The sequence below is a fragment of the Gambusia affinis genome, linkage group LG16 (genome assembly GCF_019740435.1).
Source record: "Gambusia affinis linkage group LG16, SWU_Gaff_1.0, whole genome shotgun sequence".
Classification (NCBI taxonomy): domain Eukaryota; kingdom Metazoa; phylum Chordata; class Actinopteri; order Cyprinodontiformes; family Poeciliidae; genus Gambusia; species Gambusia affinis.
In genome coordinates, this window is record NC_057883.1 from 13781627 (window position 1) to 13803184 (window position 21558).

Sequence of the window (21558 nt, forward strand, 5' to 3'; positions counted from 1 at the left end):
TGGAAAAGAACAGCATGACAGATATGAAGAACTTGGAGCAGAGCTTGAAACAATGCAGTGAAACTTTAGGATGTTGACAGACCTCTACAAAAGATGAAAACATATACGTATTAAAACATGCATCGGCAGATATTAGTTTAAAAGTGCTTGTTTACCTAACGAGGCATATGCAGCTGTAAAAAAAAATAAATAAAAATTCCAGAGTTAAAAAGGACAAGTGTCACTCTTAAAACTGAATATCTCCTAGTTTTGTATCTATGTAATATGTGTCAAACTGTAAATTAGTTAACCTAAAATCTGAGAGCGACAGACTCATTACAAAATGCTAGCATCAATGATTTTCGTTTTGTTTTCCCATCAACTAGAAAGAGTACTTTGTCTGCATCTGTTTTACACAAGTAAACTTCCTAAATTAAAAAAACAAAACAATAAACTTAATTTAGGGAGTCAAGGGAATATTTTTAACTTTCTAATTTGTGGGTTGACAACACAAAGTCTTCATGAAATTAAGACATCAATTTGCTGAAGATCTACAAAAATAATCATGAAGGTTAAGCACGAATTAAAGATTACAGCTTATAAAAACACATTTAATCCTTATTTGCTCCAGGAAACTGACAGGTAGGACTACGGCTCATTAGGTGAGGATGCAAGAGTGCAATACTTGTTTAAAATTGAGTGCTGGACCAGATTTAGCTAAGAAAATACTTTAAATACATTTCCATTTCACTGAATATTTATTATTTAGTTCATTGTTTTGAATATGTGGAAATGAGACTGTAAACTCTCTGTGGAGGACAAAAGAATATCAAGTCTTTTTTTAAAAAGAATTATGCTTCTTACACATAAACTTTAACATTGTTTCATTTAGCTTTCCTATTACAAATTGATTATTGATTGAATAATAATCATATATAATATATATATATATATATATATAGGTTAATAAATTACCTTTTATTTTAGGTGAAAGAAACTGACCGAAATAACAAATATGTGGAATTGATGCAGGATTATTCCTTGAACATTTCCTGACAATTCCTTCATTCGTGTCAAGTCTCTTCTTATTCGTGAATAAAGTGGTCTGAAACCGGATGATTTTCTTCTTGTTTGTTTTTGCTTTATTGTATAATTAATGTTCTCTAATAGAGGGGTTGTAAATAATTTAGGCAAACATTTATTTAGTATTCTTGGTCTTTTTGTATTTTTCTATGAGAGTGTCATCCCTCTTTTTACCAAATAAATACATATAAATCAAAAAAATTCTGATTTGTTTCTATGTAAGCCTAGTATAAAACGATGAGAAACTAAGAGTACTTTAATTTGCCAGAATTTTATCTCTCGTCAGAACTTTCTCATATTTCAGTACAATGAAAAAATAATGTAAAAGTGTTCCTTTTTCCCTCTCACATTTACTGCAGACAATGGTTATGGCGAAATTATAACCATTATGTCTTTCTGACGTTATGCAAGTTTGAATCAATCAAATACATTGTGATAATTTAAGAAGAGTATCAGTAGTGCTTTAGGAAGGTCGTCCCCTGCCAGATGGAGAAATTCAGTTAACAGTTTATGGTAATTGGTATTTCTACGGTAGACTTTGACGAATTGCATAGTACTTGTTTGTTTTAATTAAACTTTTCAGGTATTTAAAAACGTGACAATGAAATATAGAAAATTTGGCAACCCTTTGTTCAAATGTTAGGTCCTGCTGGGGATTTTAAATCAGTTGCATTGAAACAGAAATACGTGCAAAACTGGAATGTGTTAAGGACACAGTTTTGGTCTGCAGATTAAACTTTAAGAGCTCAAATATTAGGCACACTTTGAGTCAAAGACTTTACTTTAATGGTAATTCGCAAGATATTTCCTTCTTTACAATAATACAACATCCGGACTTACAGTAGATATTTACAGAACATCAAAGTTTTAAAGTCACACTTGTGGGGTAGCTCTTTTTCTCACAAAAGGATGCGGTATTTAAGAGCTCGGGGAACCCTGTTGATGACCAGGCGTCCATCATAGCTAAGTGATGCAAACAGCCATGGGTCAGCCGACGACCACTCTGCTGCGTATACGCTGTCCTCATGCTCCTCGTAGGTGGACACCACGCTGTCTTTTAGGGGCTCCTTACTCCTGCAGTACAAAAGACACATTACAGAAATATCTAAGACACTGAAAAGGAGTGCTTCATGATTTGCTATCTGTCAAAGCGGAATTCTGCAGATTGAGTTTGTGAAAATGTCTTGAGTATTAAATGGTATTCATAAAAATCCAAGTCTCAACAGCACCATTAGCAAGGGGAAGAACAGCAAATTTACTATTTTATTTTATTCACTTTATTTCCACAAAACTTTCAGAAGTTAAATTGGACTATCAAACATTAAATATGGGTATTAAATTATGTGTAATATAATAAAAAATCTGCCAACCAGTAACATGGTCAGTGCTTACACATTTCTGCAGCTGCTACAATACTGTGACAATAAATAACAATTCAAGAATATGATCCAGTATCACTGCCAGCTCAAATTCCCCTCAAACCCCCCGGCTGCAAGTGTTCCTGAGGGGAAAACAATGATTTAAACATTTGGATTTATTTTACACATTTACGTTTTTACTCTGACAGTAGCTGTTCCCTCTGGATGGTGGTCTAAAATAAAATCGCTCTTAAATGTGTCACTTGTATACATTTAGTGGGAAAGAACAGAAAGCGAGAGCACAAGTGGGAGCTCTTGAGTGATCCTAACAAATACTGGGCTTGGTCTCAGTTACACCAGGGATTGAGAGCTTTTAGGGATAATGTGGCTGCAAAGTTTAAGCACCGACAAACTGCAATAGATCACAAGGCTGGGGTCACATATTTAGGAATCTTTAGGTGAAAACTTGTGATTGAAAATCATTTTTATGGAGCCATAAAAAAAAAAAAAAAAAAAAAAAAACAGTCTTGGGCTAGTATATAAAATCTAAGTTTTATAAGTTAAAAGGAACAAGGTTTTATTTTATCCAACGAGGAGGACGTGCCTTGAAAAAAGCTGATGAAGATGCTTATTTTTTAAAGATAATTCCCTGCCCATCTCCAATTTTTCTCTCCAAGTGTCCTCCCTTTCTCCCTTGCCAGGGAACCAGAGTAAAAACTTCTGGTTTTCAGACTTCTTGTGATTCTTATATGAGGTCAAATATCCAGAACAGCTATAAATGAGCAACTCCCTTCAAGCAAATTTACCTAAAATTTACAAGAAAAAGATACGACACTTTCTGATTACAGTTGATTGTGATGAAATCTTAAATTTGCTTATATCATTGAATCCTACAAAACGATTCCTCTTTTCTTTCCTTTAAAAAAATTGTCATCCCAGATATTCTGGCTGCAGGTGGAGGATTGAACGCTGTGTTAAGGTACTGTTGAGAAGGACATTTGGACAGTAGGTCAACAACAGCTACAGAGAAAGGGTTAAAAGTAAAACTGAGTGCTGGTAATTGGGAAGAAGAGTTGATAATTGTGGATGAGAGTTGGCCATTGAGTGTAAGAGCTGGTAGTTATGGCTGAGAGGGGGGCCATAATGGATGTTGGACTGCAGCAGATTTGGACAGCAGTGAACAGTAACAATTACAAAAGATTTTCCTGACTTTTTCAAATCAACTCTGTTAACTCTACAGAGATAGAAAAAAAAGGTCTCCTGAAGTGTTTTGACAGTAACGCATTTTTAATATTTTCCTTTTTATCACTGAGAGTTTCAAAGTGTTGTGAGACAGAGGGGTTCTGGCTGTCAGCTTTAATCTTAGGAGGACCATAATCAAAGGAAACAGTTCAAATATACACTGGATATTTCCTTACAGTCTTGAGTATCTCAGTTTGTTTCATTAGACCCTTTACACAACTAAAGACAGAAAAGCAGAGAAAATATTTTTCTTAATCCTGATGAAGACTTGTGTCTGTGCAATGACTACCCTTCTAAGCCTTTGTGAAGGATTAGAGCAGATCAGACCCAAAAAGTTAAACCTCTCGATTGTCAACCCCAAAATGTTCACTTGTTACCCAACAGGTCCATGAGGACCCAGGGTCCTTATGAGAATTAAGGAGACCAACCAGAAAGAAAAAAAAAACTGTTAGCTTAAGACAAACACACAAGCCCCCCAAAAATGAGAAAGAAACTTAGTACACTGGATGATTCAGTGACTTGTAAAAGCACATCTGATAACAACAGACAGCAGTAATTATATTTGACATGGCTATCTACCTTCCACATTGTAGAGGAAATTGTGGGGTTCCAAAGCTCCAGATCAGCATTTTGATCAAGTTGAGACCTGGAGATTGACCAGAGCCTTGCAACATCTGTCATACTACTACAGCTGTGGCTACAATCTACTAGATGATTCTGGATTACATGAGTAAGCATTCTAATACAACGGGTGTCAAGAAAATATAGGGAAGCCAATTGCCTCAGGAATCAAAGAAATAATGCCAGTCAGAACCAGAGCACATACTCCAACATCTACTAGAATACTTAGATAGTTTAACTATTTTGTCATAAGTGGTCTGCTGATAGTCTGGTGAATCACAGGTTCAACACAAAGTGCATTTAAATCACTCCGTAGGGGGCTGATTAAAGTCTCAAAGAAACTTATTTTCACTACTTTCCTCCTACCTGGATACAATATAATTTTTTATTTTTGTTACCTAAACTTGACTTGGAGCTGGAGACTTAACTATGATTATCTTTGTCTTGGGTAACATTATGCTATAAAGTGATGCACAAATATGGCATTATGAAAATAATCTCATATTTTTGGTAGCATTCCTCCGCTCCTTCGTGTTCTCCTTTTTCCTCTTATCCATTTTTACATATTTCTTAGTCTTGGAAATTAATTTTAATATAACCACTGTGAGCTACAAGACTGAACAGAACTGAAAAGGAAATGTAAAAATGATGGTATTTGCTGACTGCTTAAATATAATTTGATTTCATCAGCTTTAAATCTGATAATGGTGCCCAGCACATCAACAAGTCTACCAATAAAGGAATGGTTACGGCTTCATTCAAAAAGGCTCATTTTGGGTGTCAGATGTTATTAATTCCTTGATGTCACTCAACTTCTTTCATTTCTGTTACTTGCGTTAACTTTAATAACCTTCTTATTAAAAATAAAATCCCATGTTCCTTCCTTCTAAAAACCCACCAACCACCAGCTCAGGTTAGGTGCCAGTGCTAATGAGTTGTTAAAACTCCCAGAGTTGTTCTTACTTGTCCTCCTGGTGGTTGTCCTCCCCCTCGCTGAGCTCCTCATCGTCCACCAAGTGTCCGAATGGCTCCGAGGAGATGGACACCATATTGGAGAGGATGAGACGGCTGTCGCTGCTGGCTGTCAACACCAGCTGGTCGTGGCTGTGGTTGTAGCGGACGCTCCACACCCTGGGACACACATTATTCATTCAGAGTTAGACAGCGCAGCAATGTGGGGAGCACTTTTTCTTTTTACATTTATACATATGACGAAAATGATTGTGAAGAAAGCCGTGTGTGGGTGAAGAGCCCCGGAGCAAGCTCTGGATGCTGAGATAGTTTGTTGACGGTATGTATGAGCAGACCGCACATGCACACTCTCAGCCACCCACACACATCATGCAGAAAATGCAGCGCTCTCACGCAGGCGTTAAAATAGCTCTGTTTGAGTATTTAGATGCCAGTAATAAGGATTTGGAAGCCTGGAGTCTATATTTGAGCTCAGTTCACATGTTCTGATGATCATAATGAAAAACTCCATAATCCTTACTTTATTTCTTTCTCAATTTCCTCATCTCCCTTCCGTAACTCTCTCCATTTAGTCCCTTCGTTCCCTTAGTTGCTTCCCTTTTTTTTCCTCTTTTTCTTTTTTGTGCACTCGATCTTTGTGTGTTTGTGTGCCTTTGTGAGCCTGAGGCGCAGCTCAGAGTGCGGTCCCAGTTCCCTCACAGGGAGGGATTGAGGGATAACCGAGGCTGTTGACAGAAAAATCAGCCTCGGCCACGCCGTTCCCTGCGCTCTGCTAATCCGCTTCCCTGCTAAAAAATAGTCCCTAATACCCCCAGCAGCCCCGGGGCCATATCCTGGCTGCGCTCCGACAAATGAGCGCGCACGACAAACACCCACACATAAACGCAACGCACAGAAGAAGATGGGTGCTCATACAGGAGAATACAAATGAGAATGTGCTTTATTGAAATGTGTGTGTGTGTGTGGGGGGGGGGTGGAGGGGGGGGGGCACACATACGCATGTGGCCACACAGATAAAAAGAGAGCTCTGCAAAAACACAGATTAGATGATAGTGAACACACACACACACGTCACCTATCTCCCATCAGAAGACATCCCATCTGCTGCAATCTACAGTTATGGATATGTTTGCCGAGCCTGCCTCTCTTTCAGAGATAACGTCTGCTCCTGTGTGCACGTCGACAAAGTGTGTGGCTGCTCCGCTGTTTGCGTGTGTGGGTGTGTGCGCTGCAGCTGGATCCCAGTTTGGCTCATGCTGATCATCTATTCAGCTCACAGAAGAGACGGAGCGTGTCTCCTACACCGACACATCTGCAGTCGGCTGTTCAGCTTAGAGCGACGCCTGAAGCCTCAGTAGAAGACAACCCGGGGCTCGACTCACCTCCACTCCTCAATAACCAAAGGAATGGCAGTGGATTTAATTAGTAATAAGTTTATTACTGACTTTTATTACATCAAGAGAAGTCAGGGTATTTCATTAGTTATGAGATAAAGCAATTAATGAAACAGGAAACCAATCACAAGTCCAGCAAATGAGTTATCTTATTTATTGCTATTGTGGGTGTGCTTTGCTCAACGTGCCTGAGTATCTGTCCTCCACATTGTCGCTCTTACTTCTGCTTCTTATGCAGACACTGTTCCCCAAATCAAAATGTTACACTTACCTGAAGATTAATCACTATTTGCTTTAGGAATGAATGCAATTTTAAAGTAAATATTTTATACACTTTATTTATTTTTTATGGTTTTAAAAAAAGATGGCAGAGAACAACACATAAAAAATAACCTGCTTTAGTTAAATTTTTATGAAATGAATCACAAGGTGAGCACAGGATGATGGCAGCTGATTTTCTCTTCATAGAAGCTACACCTGGTGTTCTGTGATACCTTCCTGGGGGGCAGCACCGGCTGAAATAATGCCACCAACTAAGCATTCTCTTTATTTCACTAATAACTCTTTGCTTTTCTAATAACATATAAAGTACTCCAAAATCAGTTCTCCTGTTTCTTTTTTATGAATCCTGCTCTGTCTTCTCAAACTCCCAGTCGGTCGTGGCAGATGGCCGCTTGTACTGAGCCAGGTTATGCTGGAGGTTTCTTCTTATTAAAGGGGTGTCTTATTTTTGTCTCTACTATCACTACATGTATTCTCAAAATGTGGGACTGTTGTAAAAGACACAAGCAAGAGACTGTTTTCAGTACATGTCCATCCAGGAGGAGTAAATGCTGCAAGTCAGTGACTTGGTGCAATCTGCTGGGTTTCCTTAGATAGAAAATATCTTAAACTTTAATTTGAATAATTAACTGATCTAAGTGCACCTTTTGATAAAGGTTTACTCAGTTTACTCTTATAAAATATGATCCACTAGGACCCATAATCAAGCCAAAACAACTAAATGAGCTCCTGCTTGTTGATATTTACTGTAGTCATAAAACCCAATTTCCTTAAAATGTATAGAAATAGCAATGGAAAACTGACCTGCACCCCACTTTAAGGAATGCCGCTGAAAGTGAAATACGCTGCCATTAAGGATACAATGTTTTTGCAAGACTCTGAATCTCTTGTCAGGAGAAGACAACAGAGATGAAAAACATCCATAATAACTTATATAAGAATGCTAAAGATCAGAGCATATACAGTTAAATTCCATCTCTTAATTTAAAAAGGTAATGAATTTGTCTATGTGCATCATTGACTTACAAAGCAACTTTCGACCAATATAGGAATTAATTATCTCCCATTCAAGGACCTCCAGGGATTTCCCCTTGTGGTCTACCCACCAGTGTGAGTGATCCTCCAAGACTTTTACAGGCTCCTGGACATTACGGACGTCCCAGAACTTGACCTTGCAGTCGTCTCCGCAACTGGCCAGGTAGTACTGCCGGTTGGGATTGAAGTCCAGGTCACGCACCAGCTGACCGTGGGCATTCTCTATGCAGTAGATCTGACTGGATAAAAGAAGATCAAAAAAAAGAAGTGATTAGAGATGAGGCAGAAGATGTAAGACATAGGGAAAAAAAAAAAAGATGAAGAAGTGAAGCACAAAGCGGAACTGGCACAGAGAGAGAAGACGATATAAGCGAACAACAAACAAGTGAGAGCATTCCTTAGGTTAATCAAAGCTTTTCTGTGTCTGTCTGTTCAGTGAAGGCCAGACGCAAAAATGAAGCCGACGCTGGGCAGAGGTAAATGATGAAGGCAAGTCTCATAAGTGAACAGCCTTGAGTTTCAGACACAGTGAAGCTGACAGAGTGACATGATAAGAAAAAGATGTTCTGCTTAATGGGGTTCTATTTATCTCTCTGAGTCCTACTGTTATCTCCCTGTAAGTTTCTAAAGATATTTTTTCTCTGAATATTCTACTATGTATTCGGCTCTCTTTTCACCTTCCTTTGCATCTGTAAGTATATTATTTGTTTCAAGAGCTGCAACAAGTGCACATGAACAACTATTAATCTTAAAATCTGCACTGATAAAACCTTTTTTTTTTTTTCCCAGAGAATCACCTCCGCTCTGTGATTTAACTTCTTTAAGTTTTTGCACAAGAGCTTGACCCTCATCAAGCTCATTCCCAGACTCAGCAAGGATTTGATTTCAGCAAACAAATGTACTGAAGGTTACACCATGTAACAGACTGCACAGAGTAAGTCAAAAATAAACAAAACAAAACAAAAAAAAAAAAACTCTAATGGTAAATGAAGGAAGCCTCTGGATCAATAATGAAGTAGCTATTTTAACACATTTATGGGCCCGTTGGGGGTTTTGGACAGCTCAGTGCTCATTTTTCCAATTAAATGTTTCTTAACAAATGTGTTACTTTCCTAAAGTGTTAATACTCCAAATGGTTACAGGTTGTTACAGTTTCCAAAGGCTGAAGAAGTAGCCATTTTTGTGCTTTGTCACTGCTGTGACGAGATGTTGATTTGACTGCATTTTTTATGTAGATACACACAATTATAAGTTGGCTGCCACCTCAAGTCGACTTCCTTGAAACAGTGACCACTGGGACTTCCTAACACCCTTTAAAATTTAAGTAGAGAAATATTCATGCATATGCAGATCGTGCAAAAAGAAACAACATTCTCTTTCTCTATTCTTTTTTTCTCAATTCTAAAAGTATTATATTCCAACCTAAAGAGCAAAAATGACAATAGATTCAATGCAAGTGATAATTAAGCAAATACAAAGCCAAACTGGAGAAGGTGCATATGGACAATCTAAGTGCACCCTTTCTGTTTCCATATGGTTTTTATAGAAAAGGGGTAAGTGGCAGCAATATGCCGCTGATCAGACACATTAGCAACATTGTGACCACCTACATAAAAGAAATTTTGTCCATTTGCTTCTCCATAGAGAAATGTGTACAATGTCAATGTGTGAAGGCATCAGCAGGGATCCGGTGAATTCACCTGAGAAGGCCTTAAAGGTAATATCCAATTTGAAACATTATTCTTCAGTGAGAAAGAGTATTGAGAGGAAATAGCAACTTAAATCTAAATACAGACCTATTAACTCAAAGATCAGAGTACAATTCTGAATGACACTGGAATAAACGCAGAACTTCAGATCAGACGTTTTAAGTATGATTCATTTGGATTAGCTTAATGAGTTGTTTCTCTCTGAAAAGAACACATCAGCAATATCTATTAAAATTTGAAGCTAAATTAACCACAGGACTATTGGAGAAAACAGAAGAGCCCAAAATGGAGATGCTTGGCTTTAACGTACGCCACCATGTGTGGTGAACACCAAAAAGTGCAAATCAACACAAACGCTTCATGCTAGCAGTGAAGCATGGTGCAGATGTTGTAATGATTTGAGTCACAGTTGTAAAACAATTATTTTTACAATGATCTAAGGGAATAATGTTCCCTCTGAAGATATTTCTGCTAAAAGTGATTCTAAAACCCATTTGAATTATGGAATTAGTTTTCATACAGAACCTTTACAATTTTGTTTTTGTTTTTATGTAATAAATAATGAGGCAAAATGCTAAATTGGATTTACAATAAATTAAATGGATCTAATAAGGCAAAACACAATCTCCCTTGAATTTAACTTTAATAAAACTGACAGTAACTTCAACTGCATATTACTTTGAATTTCTCAACAAATCCAAAACTTTTATGGATTGGGATTAGAAATTTATATGACCTACTCAGATGAAGAGGAATGGCATTTAAGGTGGAGGGATTTGCTGACATTATCTGTAGACTTGTGTATAAAAATCTGTTTGCATCAATTTCCTTATTAACCATGCCATTTTTATGATCTGATCTGTTAATTTTCTTCTCATTGTAAAAAAACCCCCATCACAACAGTGTTTCTGCAAAGATCTGTACGTGTGCAGAACAACTCCTGCCTGCATAATTAAAATCACTGCGGCTTTTAAAAGTGCTCTAAAGTTTTGAAGTTAGGTGACAGTAAATGGAGGTTTGGCGCTCTGTAATGGATGGCAGCAAAGTGTCATCCATAAAAAGCTGCAGAGACAAACATGGGGGTTGTTGACAAGTCAGAAATAAACAGCTGCAAGCTGTTTTTAAGCTTTTAAATGTGTTCTGGTTTTAGACGTTGTCTCTCTGCTTTGTTTTTGGATTTTGGTGGATGTTTGACTAATATGTAGCCTGTCTATGTTAACCTGAAGACTAATCTTCCTTCTTCTTGTTTAATTCTGATTATCATTGCAAAGAATTTAGTCAATAAAAACTCTTTAAAAATGCATAGTAAGTACACAATAATAATAATTTCCAATATTCTGAAAACTTTATTTGTAAATGTATAAATATGTTTAGATTTTAGCTTCTTTTTTTTTTTGTCATTTTGGAGGGAGCACATCGTACACTTCATACCTCAAATGCAAAACTTTATCACTTTATTTTGTGGGGTTAAAAAACAAGTTTTTTTTTTCCACAATAAAATAAATAAATAAATAAACAAATGGATAATAAATAATGAAAAAATAATAAGGCAATAAATTTAACCCCCACAAAAAAATGTGTAATTAATAGCAACCCTAATGTCTCGTGTTCAGACACCAATAAAATACTAAGCAGCTCAGCCACACATTGTGTTCAGAAGCATTTCTAAAGAAAGGGGAAAAAAAAAACATAAGGCTCTTTTGTCAAATGCTTATCAGTATGAATCTGATGTTCAGTCTTTTGAACAGCCTAAGTCCCAGACATGATCTCTCTCTAAGCCCAAAGAACAACGTGTGCTTCCAGTTGAGTTTTCCTCGTTATCTGACATTTTCTATCTAACAGGCAAACAGTGAAGCAATGGTCCAGAAGTACAGCCAGCATGAACACACTCATATTTAAATACACACACAGTCCCTGAAAACCCCTGAGTCTTCCTGACCTAAATGAAGCCCAGCGGCCTGCCTCAGGTCATTTTCTTATACCTCCCTTATTTTAATGAGATTTTTAATTAGCATGTTAATTGCCTAACGCAATCAGCAGGGTGACTAGCTTGCTGGCTAGCAACTGCTGGCACCCAACTGGGCCATAACACTGAGGCTTTCCACTCTGCTGAGCAAAACCATGCAGAGCTTTGCTGTTCAAGGCTAGCCTGCAGAGGAAATGGTGCTAAAGAAAACAAGCAGCGATTTTTCTACACACTCACGCTGCCTTTATGGTAAAGGCAGAGTTCCAGATCTAATTAACTAGTACTTTGTTCTTTTCTCTGACCAACAGTTTTTGCTGTTCTTGCTTTCTTCTGCTGTTCTGAAAAAAAGCTTCGGGAGACAACAAAGACCATGAACCAATGTAAAACTAACATCACATAAGAGTTACAGTATGTACAGAGCCTTGAAAAAGCATTGGGCTCTACTTTATTATTTGGCTTTGGTTTTTAGTTCATCTATGTTTTTTGGTCCACTGATATGTTTTTGATTTTTTTCTTAGGCATTAGACCATAAAAAAGGAATTTTTTAACATTTTAAAAAAATTAAAAGCTTCACGTATGAAAAAGAATTTTTCATACGTGAAGATGATACCTTTATCATCTTCTATACAGAAGATGATAAAGGTTGGAACGCTTTTTGCAGCTGCCATCAAACATTTGATGGCAACTACAAATTAGTTGAGGAATTAATGAAAACTTGATCAGTTTGTATCACATATACAACAAAAAATTTTTGTTACACACACCGGCCGGTTTGCATATAAAATTAGTGACACTGAGTATGCTGGCAGTAGAATCTAAAGACATACAGTGAAATAAGTGAGTCACAATTTGTCCTACTGTACTTCGTATTGATGACTAAAATGATTATTTTACTGCAGTTATTTGTAAGAAAGCGTCCTATTTGTTAAAAAAAATGCTTGGGCCTGAAAACAGTTTTTGCTCTTTGATTTCAATGTAGAGTATTTAATTATGCTGTATAATTGTAAAAAATAAAGGCAACTACTTCACGGGTTCCGCCTATCACGGGTTCTTTTTGGAACCTAACCCCCGCGAAAAATGAGGGATCACTGTACACATATATGATCTGATGTTAATTGTACCTGTTTGTCTTGTACCAATTTGCTACTTGTTTAGCTTCAGCAAAGGTTCTAAGGGTATGCTTTAATTTCTTGGTTGCTTAGGTGATGCGTTTGTCCCTAGGTGACTGTAACATCCCTTTGATGAAAAAGTCTGAGGGCCAGGATATTGTTCAAAAATAAGATCAGAACTTGACAATGGCATTTAAAAATATTGACTGAGTTGGAATAGACTCACTGCATTCCTTCTCAGTAACAGCAGACAATTGCAAGAACTGTGTTTGATGTATTTGTAAAGAAAGTACTTTTTTTAAACACAAACTGCTGAGTGCTTTTTCACATATTTTAAATCTGCTGAGATTGAATCTTAAAGGGTCATGTTGAACTGGACGCAACCTGCTTGTAGAATATTCCTCACCATGGTCCTGTTTTACTTGCATGGGCCTGTATCACAAAGGGGTATTTGTTTAGAGAACTGCGATAAGTCCCGCCTCTTAGATCAATGCTCTTAGAAAATGAAAATAAATGAATACATTAATTAATTAATTAACAGCAGTGCTCGAGTTAAATCTTTACTTCTTACTTTCACCTACAAAAGTAAAAAAAAAGAAATAGAAAAGTTTGCCCATCATTCTAAGATTTAGCACATCAAAACTTTACATAAAGTATATTACTTTACATGTCCTTAAGGGTGGAATTCTCATTGATAAGAAAAAAACACGGGACATATAAATATTTCAAAGTTGCTCCTATCAAATAGCAGCATTCTGATCTGAGTCGACTTGAAACTTTTAGTGAACTTCAATTTCACTCAAAATAGCAATTTCGTGTGTAATTTTGAGCTGGGGCCCCATGATTTATTTAAACTGAGCCCCCAACCCCCATCACTACTCTCTGGCGTGTGGCTCAGAGGTAAAAGGCGTGACCTCGAGCTGTAGGGTGGCTGGTGTTCAGCCCGGCCCGCTGTGGAATGGGACGCAGCCGCCGCGTGAAAAGGAAATGGAGCAGGAAATTGGGTTAGTTTCGCTCGTTCCCCCTTCTTGTGTCTCTGAGCAATCCCCCTCCAAACATGCACGCTCACACAGTCATTCAGAAACACACATAAACTCCCTTGGCCCTGGCTAATAGTGGAGAGACCTGGGACCTTATATATGTGTGCCAGTGTGTGTTTACGTTTGTTTGAGTGCTGAGGATTAGAGTTGTGGTTGGCCTAAGCCACCAAGCACTCAATCTAAAGTCATCCAGCCAGCTAGAGAGTGTGTGATGGGGGACTGATGAGAGGACAGGGGACCTATTACACACACTGTTGGGCGCAAGCAGATAAAAAAAAAATATATATATATATAATATAAAATAGGGAAAACACACATCCTCGCATACTGTTCCTGTGTGTAAATAGAGAAGATGATAAAGGTGTGCACACTGGAAACTACAAAGGCAGACAGGGAAGCACACATTTGGCCATCACACACAACCTCCTAACTTAGTCTGGGTGATAAATCTCTCCACTGAGGGAATCGACTGGAACACAGATGCTTGTGGTAGCACACAAAATCTCTCACTCTTTCTCTCTCTCACACACACACACACACACATGCACCCGCGCACACACACACACACACTCCTCTGTTTCTATGACAACTATGGGGGGCGGGGGTATGAGAAAAGAAGAATTGAAAGAGGTGGGCAATCATTTTATCGCTGATCAAAATTAAAGCCTGGCTTTCAGATGGAGCCAGCAGTGAAAGATGGATGGAAACAAGAAAGGTGGGCAGACAGGTTGAAGGAAGGAAGGCAAGATAGGGAGAGTCTCCCCATTAAAGAGAGATATCCATATATCAAACAGAATATGCAGTAAAAAAAAAAAGTCCTAGATTGCTACTCATTTTATTAAATTTTATGAACAAGAATCTAAACTTAGTCATCATTGGCCATGTTCTTAATGACAGATCACACAGAAAATGAACTTTTTTTGGAACGTTGCTGATTTTTCACTCATTTTCTATTCAGTTCCTGTAACCTTACTATGTAGAGAGCAATGTTTTCTTTGGCTTCTTCACCAAATCACTTAATATTGTGATTTCATGAGACCGACTTACGTGAACTACAGCTATACCTGCACCTTTTTAGGAAACATTTGTCAATAGAGACAAATATTTGCCCAGTTTTAGGCTCAGGCAAATTGGATGGAGTGCATAATCAATTTTCAAGTATTGTCACAAATTCTCTGTTTTAGTATTGGACCTGGACATTAACTCAGCCATGGTAATACATGTATAAACCTCAATTTAATCATTCCATCGTAGCAATGGCTATATGTTTAGGGTCAAGTCATGCATGGTATATTTTAGCAATAAGGCAATTCAAAGTGCTTTACATCATAAAAGCCTCATACGATCGCCAATTTTGAAACAAGCAATAAACATTAAATTTCGTCAAATGTCATAAAAAACATCAATATACATCAAATATGTCAATTAAAGGGTCATGTTGAACTGGACACAATGAAGGGGAACATTTTTCTTTTGAAGCCTCTAAGCTTTCTTACAGAAGTCATAGATGTAGCAACATCTCAACATACCAATTTTCCCTGTCCTTAATTTGTCAAATGCACTCCCACATCATGATACTGAGAACACTGTGTTAAACCACAGAGAGATGGATGGTGAAAAATTAATTATGGTAAATTTCCAAGACAATCTAGACCGTCTTTGGCACCTTGTATGATCTTTGATTTAGAATATCTATATGCAAAATGCTTAGTAGGCGGTGTTTCTGTAAGCCTGTTGGATTAAATGTAAGGTTACCTGCCACAATCGGCAAATCTTGTGTCTGGCTAATTATCTCACAGTACTGCAGGCGTTTGTTTTCCTTTCAAGGACAACAACAGACGATCATTAACTAGTTAGATAAAGGAGAAAAAAGTACAATCTCAGTTCTGCTTGTGATTTTATTTTACTTTTACATTTTTTTATGAATACTAACCAGTTTGAAACTGGAACAGAGGGATGCTTTGAGGTGTGCTGTGGGCGGCTCTGCCTCTCATGTAACTTTGTAGAATCAGTATGACATGTGGTAAGGTATCCATGGAAACAGTAATCACAGTGCACATGGACATATTGAGCTTTCAATCATTATTTTTTCCTCCGTTTACACCAGCAGTTTTGAATGAAATTGGATACATTGGCATGGTGACAAACATTCCCAGTCCAATAAATTATCCCACAAGGAACATTATGGCCACTTACTGGACTAGGAGTTTATGAATGTTCACAGATTAGGCAAAAAGGTGGTCTTAAAGGCAGACAGAAATTGGGCCAAAGACAGAGTGCTTTTTCTGACACTCTGCCGGAAAAAGCAGAGTGTGATGCATATGATGTGATAATATACATCACGTTATCACATATTATTGCGATGATGTGATGCATCACATCATCGCAATAATACGGTTTCCTTACGTTGTTTACAATTGTTTTTAGGAGTGTTGGACTGAAAAATAGTTTGCATGAGAAGCTAAGCAGACCGGGTCGTTGTTCATTGCTGCTGCCACTAGTCTGTAGGGAACTAAGGGGGGGCTTAGTATGAGCAAGTTAGGCACCACCTGAAGGGTTGCCATGGGAGATTCAAGGATTTTTTCAAACATGCATGACAGAATCAAGGCAACATTCCAAGTATGTTTCTGATGAGGGAATAACATTATAAGATGAAATAAAGCTAAAAAAAATAAAAAATACAACCGCATTTATAATTTAAAACATGGGAAAGTGTTGACAGAGGTGGCCCAAAAACAGCATCAAGCACATCTTCATAGTTCAATAAGCAGATGGTTACCTGAATCATGTGGAAGTCCTGCCTTCTGGCACAAGATGACATATGGCTGCTTTAAAAGATATTTTTTTAGTTTTTGTTCTTTAAAAAAAAGACAAAAATGTTAACGTACAAACAGCAAGGAAAAAAAACTGCTGCTGTTTACAAAACAAATAATTCCTATTTTTCTTTTAATCAAGAATCAACTATTTTAAAATATTCCACTTAGTTATAACATTAGGAAAATAAGAACAGAAAATACTCAAAACACAACAATGTTGTGTTCATAAATCCAAAAAGTATTTACTTTAATTTCATTTACTTATTTTAAGGTACTAAATGAAGTCTTGATCACACTGCTCTGAGAGAAGCAGTATGGTGCTGTGTCTTCTGAAAGGGAGCAGGGACTTGAAAAGGTCACAGATGATCAGCTTGACATCAGCTGGGTTCAAAAGGTCGTCCTCAAATCAACAGTGGCATATGGAAATTTACAGTTCTAAACAAAACAGCTTGTGTCTTCTGCATAATGACCTGGTTTAAATTTTGACATATGAGATTTTTAAAAGGAAGGATGGTTGAATAACACAAAAGATAAGTGTTTTTTGTCTGGAGTTTTAACGTCACCTCCTTGTCTTTCCACCAACAAAAAGCTGGCGATTAACCTGGGCTGTGAGGGAACAAACAGCACATCCATCAATCATTTCACCGCATTTGTGTGACGTTACACACAAATGCACAGCAGAGGACAGGAGTAAAATCCATACTTCTCTCCAACATTGCTATGCTATTCAGTATGCCTCTGGCTCCAGTGCATGGCAAGGCTGCAGGCTTGACAGCCATTACACAGCTCAGTGTGTCTGTGCGACTGCTTCATCCCCTCACTGTAAACTTGGGGACTCAGAAAAAAGGAGCTCAGGAAAATGCGGTGAAATAGAACGCCAGCTACAAACTTCTCTGTCTGTTGCACAAGCACAGAAAGACAAAGAAATCTATTATTAACACTTATTGGCTCAATTTATTTTCCAAACTTTTCTCCATTGAGACAATTTAAGTTTCTGAAAAAAGAAGAGAGAGAAAAGACAGTAAGAGTAGAAATCGTCCCATTTGTGGATACCCTCAGGACTGTAGGTTAGAGAGGAGGATCCTCATCAAATCAGACAAGAATAAATTGTACAACTATACATTTATTTACCATTAAAAATGTTAATTAAAAAGCTGCTGTTCCAAGATCCAAAATGCGCCACCTTTTGGACAAAATTAAAAGGCCATTATTACATCCATGAACAGATCAAAGCACCACTCCAGGTATTTATTAATTTTTTTATAAGAGAATAACATAATAACATGATGGAAAAGTGGATTTTACATAACACTGTCCCTTTAATTTCTGCACACATTTAAGATAGCAAAAATGTAGTGGCATACAAAGTTTGAATGTAGAAAGAAATCTGAGATCAAATTAATTTATCATGATGTAACCTTCATAATACCCAGTTTAATGTAAAATGTCAGTCACAAGATGGGTAGATTTTCAACACTGATTTTTTTTTTTTACTTTTTAATTATTTGTTTGGTTACAAACAAATATGTAACTTGTGACATCAAAATTTGAACATATCAAAGGAACTTTTATTAATGAGATGCCAGTATAACGTCTAAAAAGCGCATAAAAAAAACTGAAAAAAAAAAAGTCTAAACTGCAGCTCTTTACAACTGGGAGCAGTCCCCTGAATAATGTAACAGCCAGAGTACACTGAGGCATCATGCAGAAGTGAAAATGTGTCACGGCTTTCTATTAAACACCACTTTCTGTCCCCAGTATTGGAGCGGAGTAGTTCATAATTTACATAATGTTGCATATTACATCAGTACAAAGTAGAACAGGATCTATATATGTTTTATAAGAAGTGTTATCTTTGTTTTTTTTGTGTGACTGGGAGACAGTCTGTTCCTCTCCAGGGTGTTAGATAACTTAGATAAGGCATCTCATACTCCTGGGCTGCACTCGCTGTGCCTGTTACTGAACATGGCAGCCAGATTTGGGCTGGCAAAGTCAGTGACAAGCCACAGGTCGGAGTGTGTCCAACTGTAGAGGCATGTGTGTGTGTGTGTTCTCCTATATCTGTTTTTTTGTTGCATTTGCAGGTGTGAAGGAACACCTCAAAGGTCATCTGAGGAGGCATTGGAGCGTGCTGAGAGCCTGCCATCGTACAGCTGCCACGCCAACTGGGCACCAAACACACACAATACCACACCGACTCCCACGCTGACAACCAGGTTGCTAAAACCAAGCGCACACACATACAGGGAGGTACCTACAGCAAAGAGCAAACACTTGTCACAAGCAGGTCACTCACTCAGACAGGCAAACGCGTCTCGCTACTCATTCACACTTGCAAGCTTTACTCTTGCAACCACTTCACACTTGTGCACCAGTGTGCATGCGTGAACACACACACACATATGATGTGGTGCCCTTGGTTGCAATCTGTGTTTGTCTAAAACCTTGGACTAAGAGAGTCAAACAGCTACAGAGATTTAATCAGTTAATCTTTCTCACAAACAAATGGGAAGGAAACCATAGAAACCACAGACCTTTAATTCAGAACCCAAACATCACCTAAAGCTACTCAAATATTTGGAGATTTCGTGGTTTTAGCTTTTCAAAACTTTTTATTTTCTTTCAGGAAAATTTCAAATATTCTCCACCAATATCAGCTAAATTACTTAATTTCAGGATTTATTATGAAAGAAAGTTTAGATTTTTACATTTAAAAGACTATAGCTAAATTTGTTTTGACCGGTTTTTTAATTCGTTCATGATTACAACCACTATGTGCTTATTACTGCTGTTTCTCAGTGATACCTGATGCATTTGTTTTACTTTTTCTCTAAATGCACTGCTGGCTACACATTAATTTCTGTCTGAATAATGGTTCATTCAAATGTAAATTTCCAAACCTAAATCATGCTCTGTTTAGAGAGAAGAGGCCATCAACTTTCTGAAGACACCATCTGTAGTTTTGTCACAAGACCACTATTGGTTGGTCCTGGTACCTTCAAGATAATGCTAGTGATAGAAAAATAAGTTAAATTAGACAGCATCTCCAGTCAAATGTTCTCTACTTCATTTGGCTGAGACACCGAGAAAAAAAAATCTACTACAACTTAATGATAATATATATACATATTATCCAGTATATATATATTTAGTTTAATATTTAGGAATGTCCATATGTGTATAAAATCAGATTTTTAATAGTTCATGCATGCACTTTCTTCCAATAACTGTACTGTTAAAAAAAGGTGGAAGCAGATGTTGCTCCCTCTACTGGTTGAAGATGTTCCATAGGAAAATATATGTTTTCAAAGTTCTTTATGATCCCAAATATGAGTCCAGGGTCTAAGCCTTCCACTTCACCTATTCCTTCCCTTTGTGAAAATGGTTAAATCAGCTGGAGAAAGCAGCATAAACAGAGTATGCAGGAACTCTTCAATTTGTTATAGGGAGTGGAGTGAAATCAATGATTCAACTATCTTATCTAGCCATGTGATACGTATCTTGTAAATACATTCTCACTTTCTCGCAACCCCCCCCCACCCTTTACTCCCTCACGAAGCTCCCCTCTCAATCTCTTTGGCACTTTGCTGTTATCACGGCGATCAATAGCGAGGTGATTATTATTCTTCTAGCACAGCCCACACGTACACAAACGCTGACCTCCCTCATCAAGTAGCTAAGAAACACAGAGCACACAAACAAAGCATACACTTGCAATGCAGACACACAACGAGGGGTTGTGAGGTGTGCTGCTGATAACCTGCAGTTACAAGGTTAATGTGTGGTACTACACATGCTCCATGTCAAGCAGGAACATTACGGTTCCACCACTCCCACTTCATTATGTGTAGAGGTGAAAAAAAGCACTTTCTTCTGCTTGTGAACAATGGATTTTAAGCAAAATGTCACAAGTAGACAGAAAAGTGTTCTAAAACTGACTGAGAACATCAATATCAATAAGAGTATATAAGAATGCATTTAAATAAAACATTACACATAAATACATAAACTAAAAGCACAAAACTAAAGCAGTCGTTTTCTTTTCTAGCTTCATATGCATTTTAGATTTCTTCAGACCTAATTTTAAACAATGAAGTGATCTGTTTCTAGTAACAATTTCCACACGAAAGAAGATTGTTGTCAGTGTGGTATTTTTGCTCACAAATTTCATATTGTGAAAATGTCGTACTAGCAGAAGCTCATTCGCCACCTCGGTCTTTTAAAAGTTACCAGTAATAAGTGGATTTAATTAAGAACTATAGAAACCGTGCGCCCACAATGGGTAGCAGATATGTGTACTTTATTTTACTCACATAATTCACCAGGCCCACTAGCAAATAAGACCATATGCTTACTGGGAAAAAATGCTCGCTAACACATAAAGTTAATTGATTTTTCATATAAAAAGGATTTCTATTTGAAAGAATAGAAACTTTAGCCTTCATGATCACTTTTTTCTGTTACAGAATATGTATTTTTTTTCCTAACTATTTTACTTTATAACTATTTTAAAGCAGAACCTCTTCAATTTTGTTTTTGCTATGGCTAGTAACAACTTCCACACCAAAGAAGATTGTTGTCAGTGTAGCATGCAAGAAGTTAAAAAGTTTTTTTTCCTTTAACAGCTATCCTGACTATCAAAACGATATTCATAAGCTTGAGTGAAATTTCTGCACTTATAATGTTCTATAAAAAGCATTTATAGAATATTAGAAAAATCTGTCCAGTCACCATCTTTTCCTTTATAGTTTCAATCTCTAAAAAAGTTTCCACAAGACAGCTGCAAAGACATATATAAAAATCTCTGTTTTTTTAAAAAAAATTAACAAAACGTCTTCGTTCCAAAAGTCTTTTGTTGCAGTCATGAGAAAGGATGTGTTCATTTAGTGTAATTTAAAGTACTTATTTATGGTTAACTTTCCAAATTTCATCGGAACAAAAATGTTTAGAGG

At 37.2% G+C, this 21558-nt stretch overlaps 1 protein-coding gene across 1 annotated transcript in view; it reads right to left on the bottom strand.

Moving 5' to 3' along the window:
- Positions 1–1825: 1825 nt before the first annotated feature.
- eipr1 (EARP complex and GARP complex interacting protein 1) overlaps positions 1826–21558 on the bottom strand; it is a 50493-nt gene continuing 30760 nt past the window's right edge. Inside the window, exons 7-9 of the mRNA XM_044141956.1 lie at positions 8038–8205; positions 5247–5414; positions 1826–2136 (exon numbers count right to left, since the gene is read on the bottom strand). Coding sequence (XP_043997891.1) covers positions 1962–2136; positions 5247–5414; positions 8038–8205 — 511 coding nt within the window. The 3' untranslated portion in view covers positions 1826–1961. The remainder of the gene's footprint in view (positions 2137–5246; positions 5415–8037; positions 8206–21558) is intronic.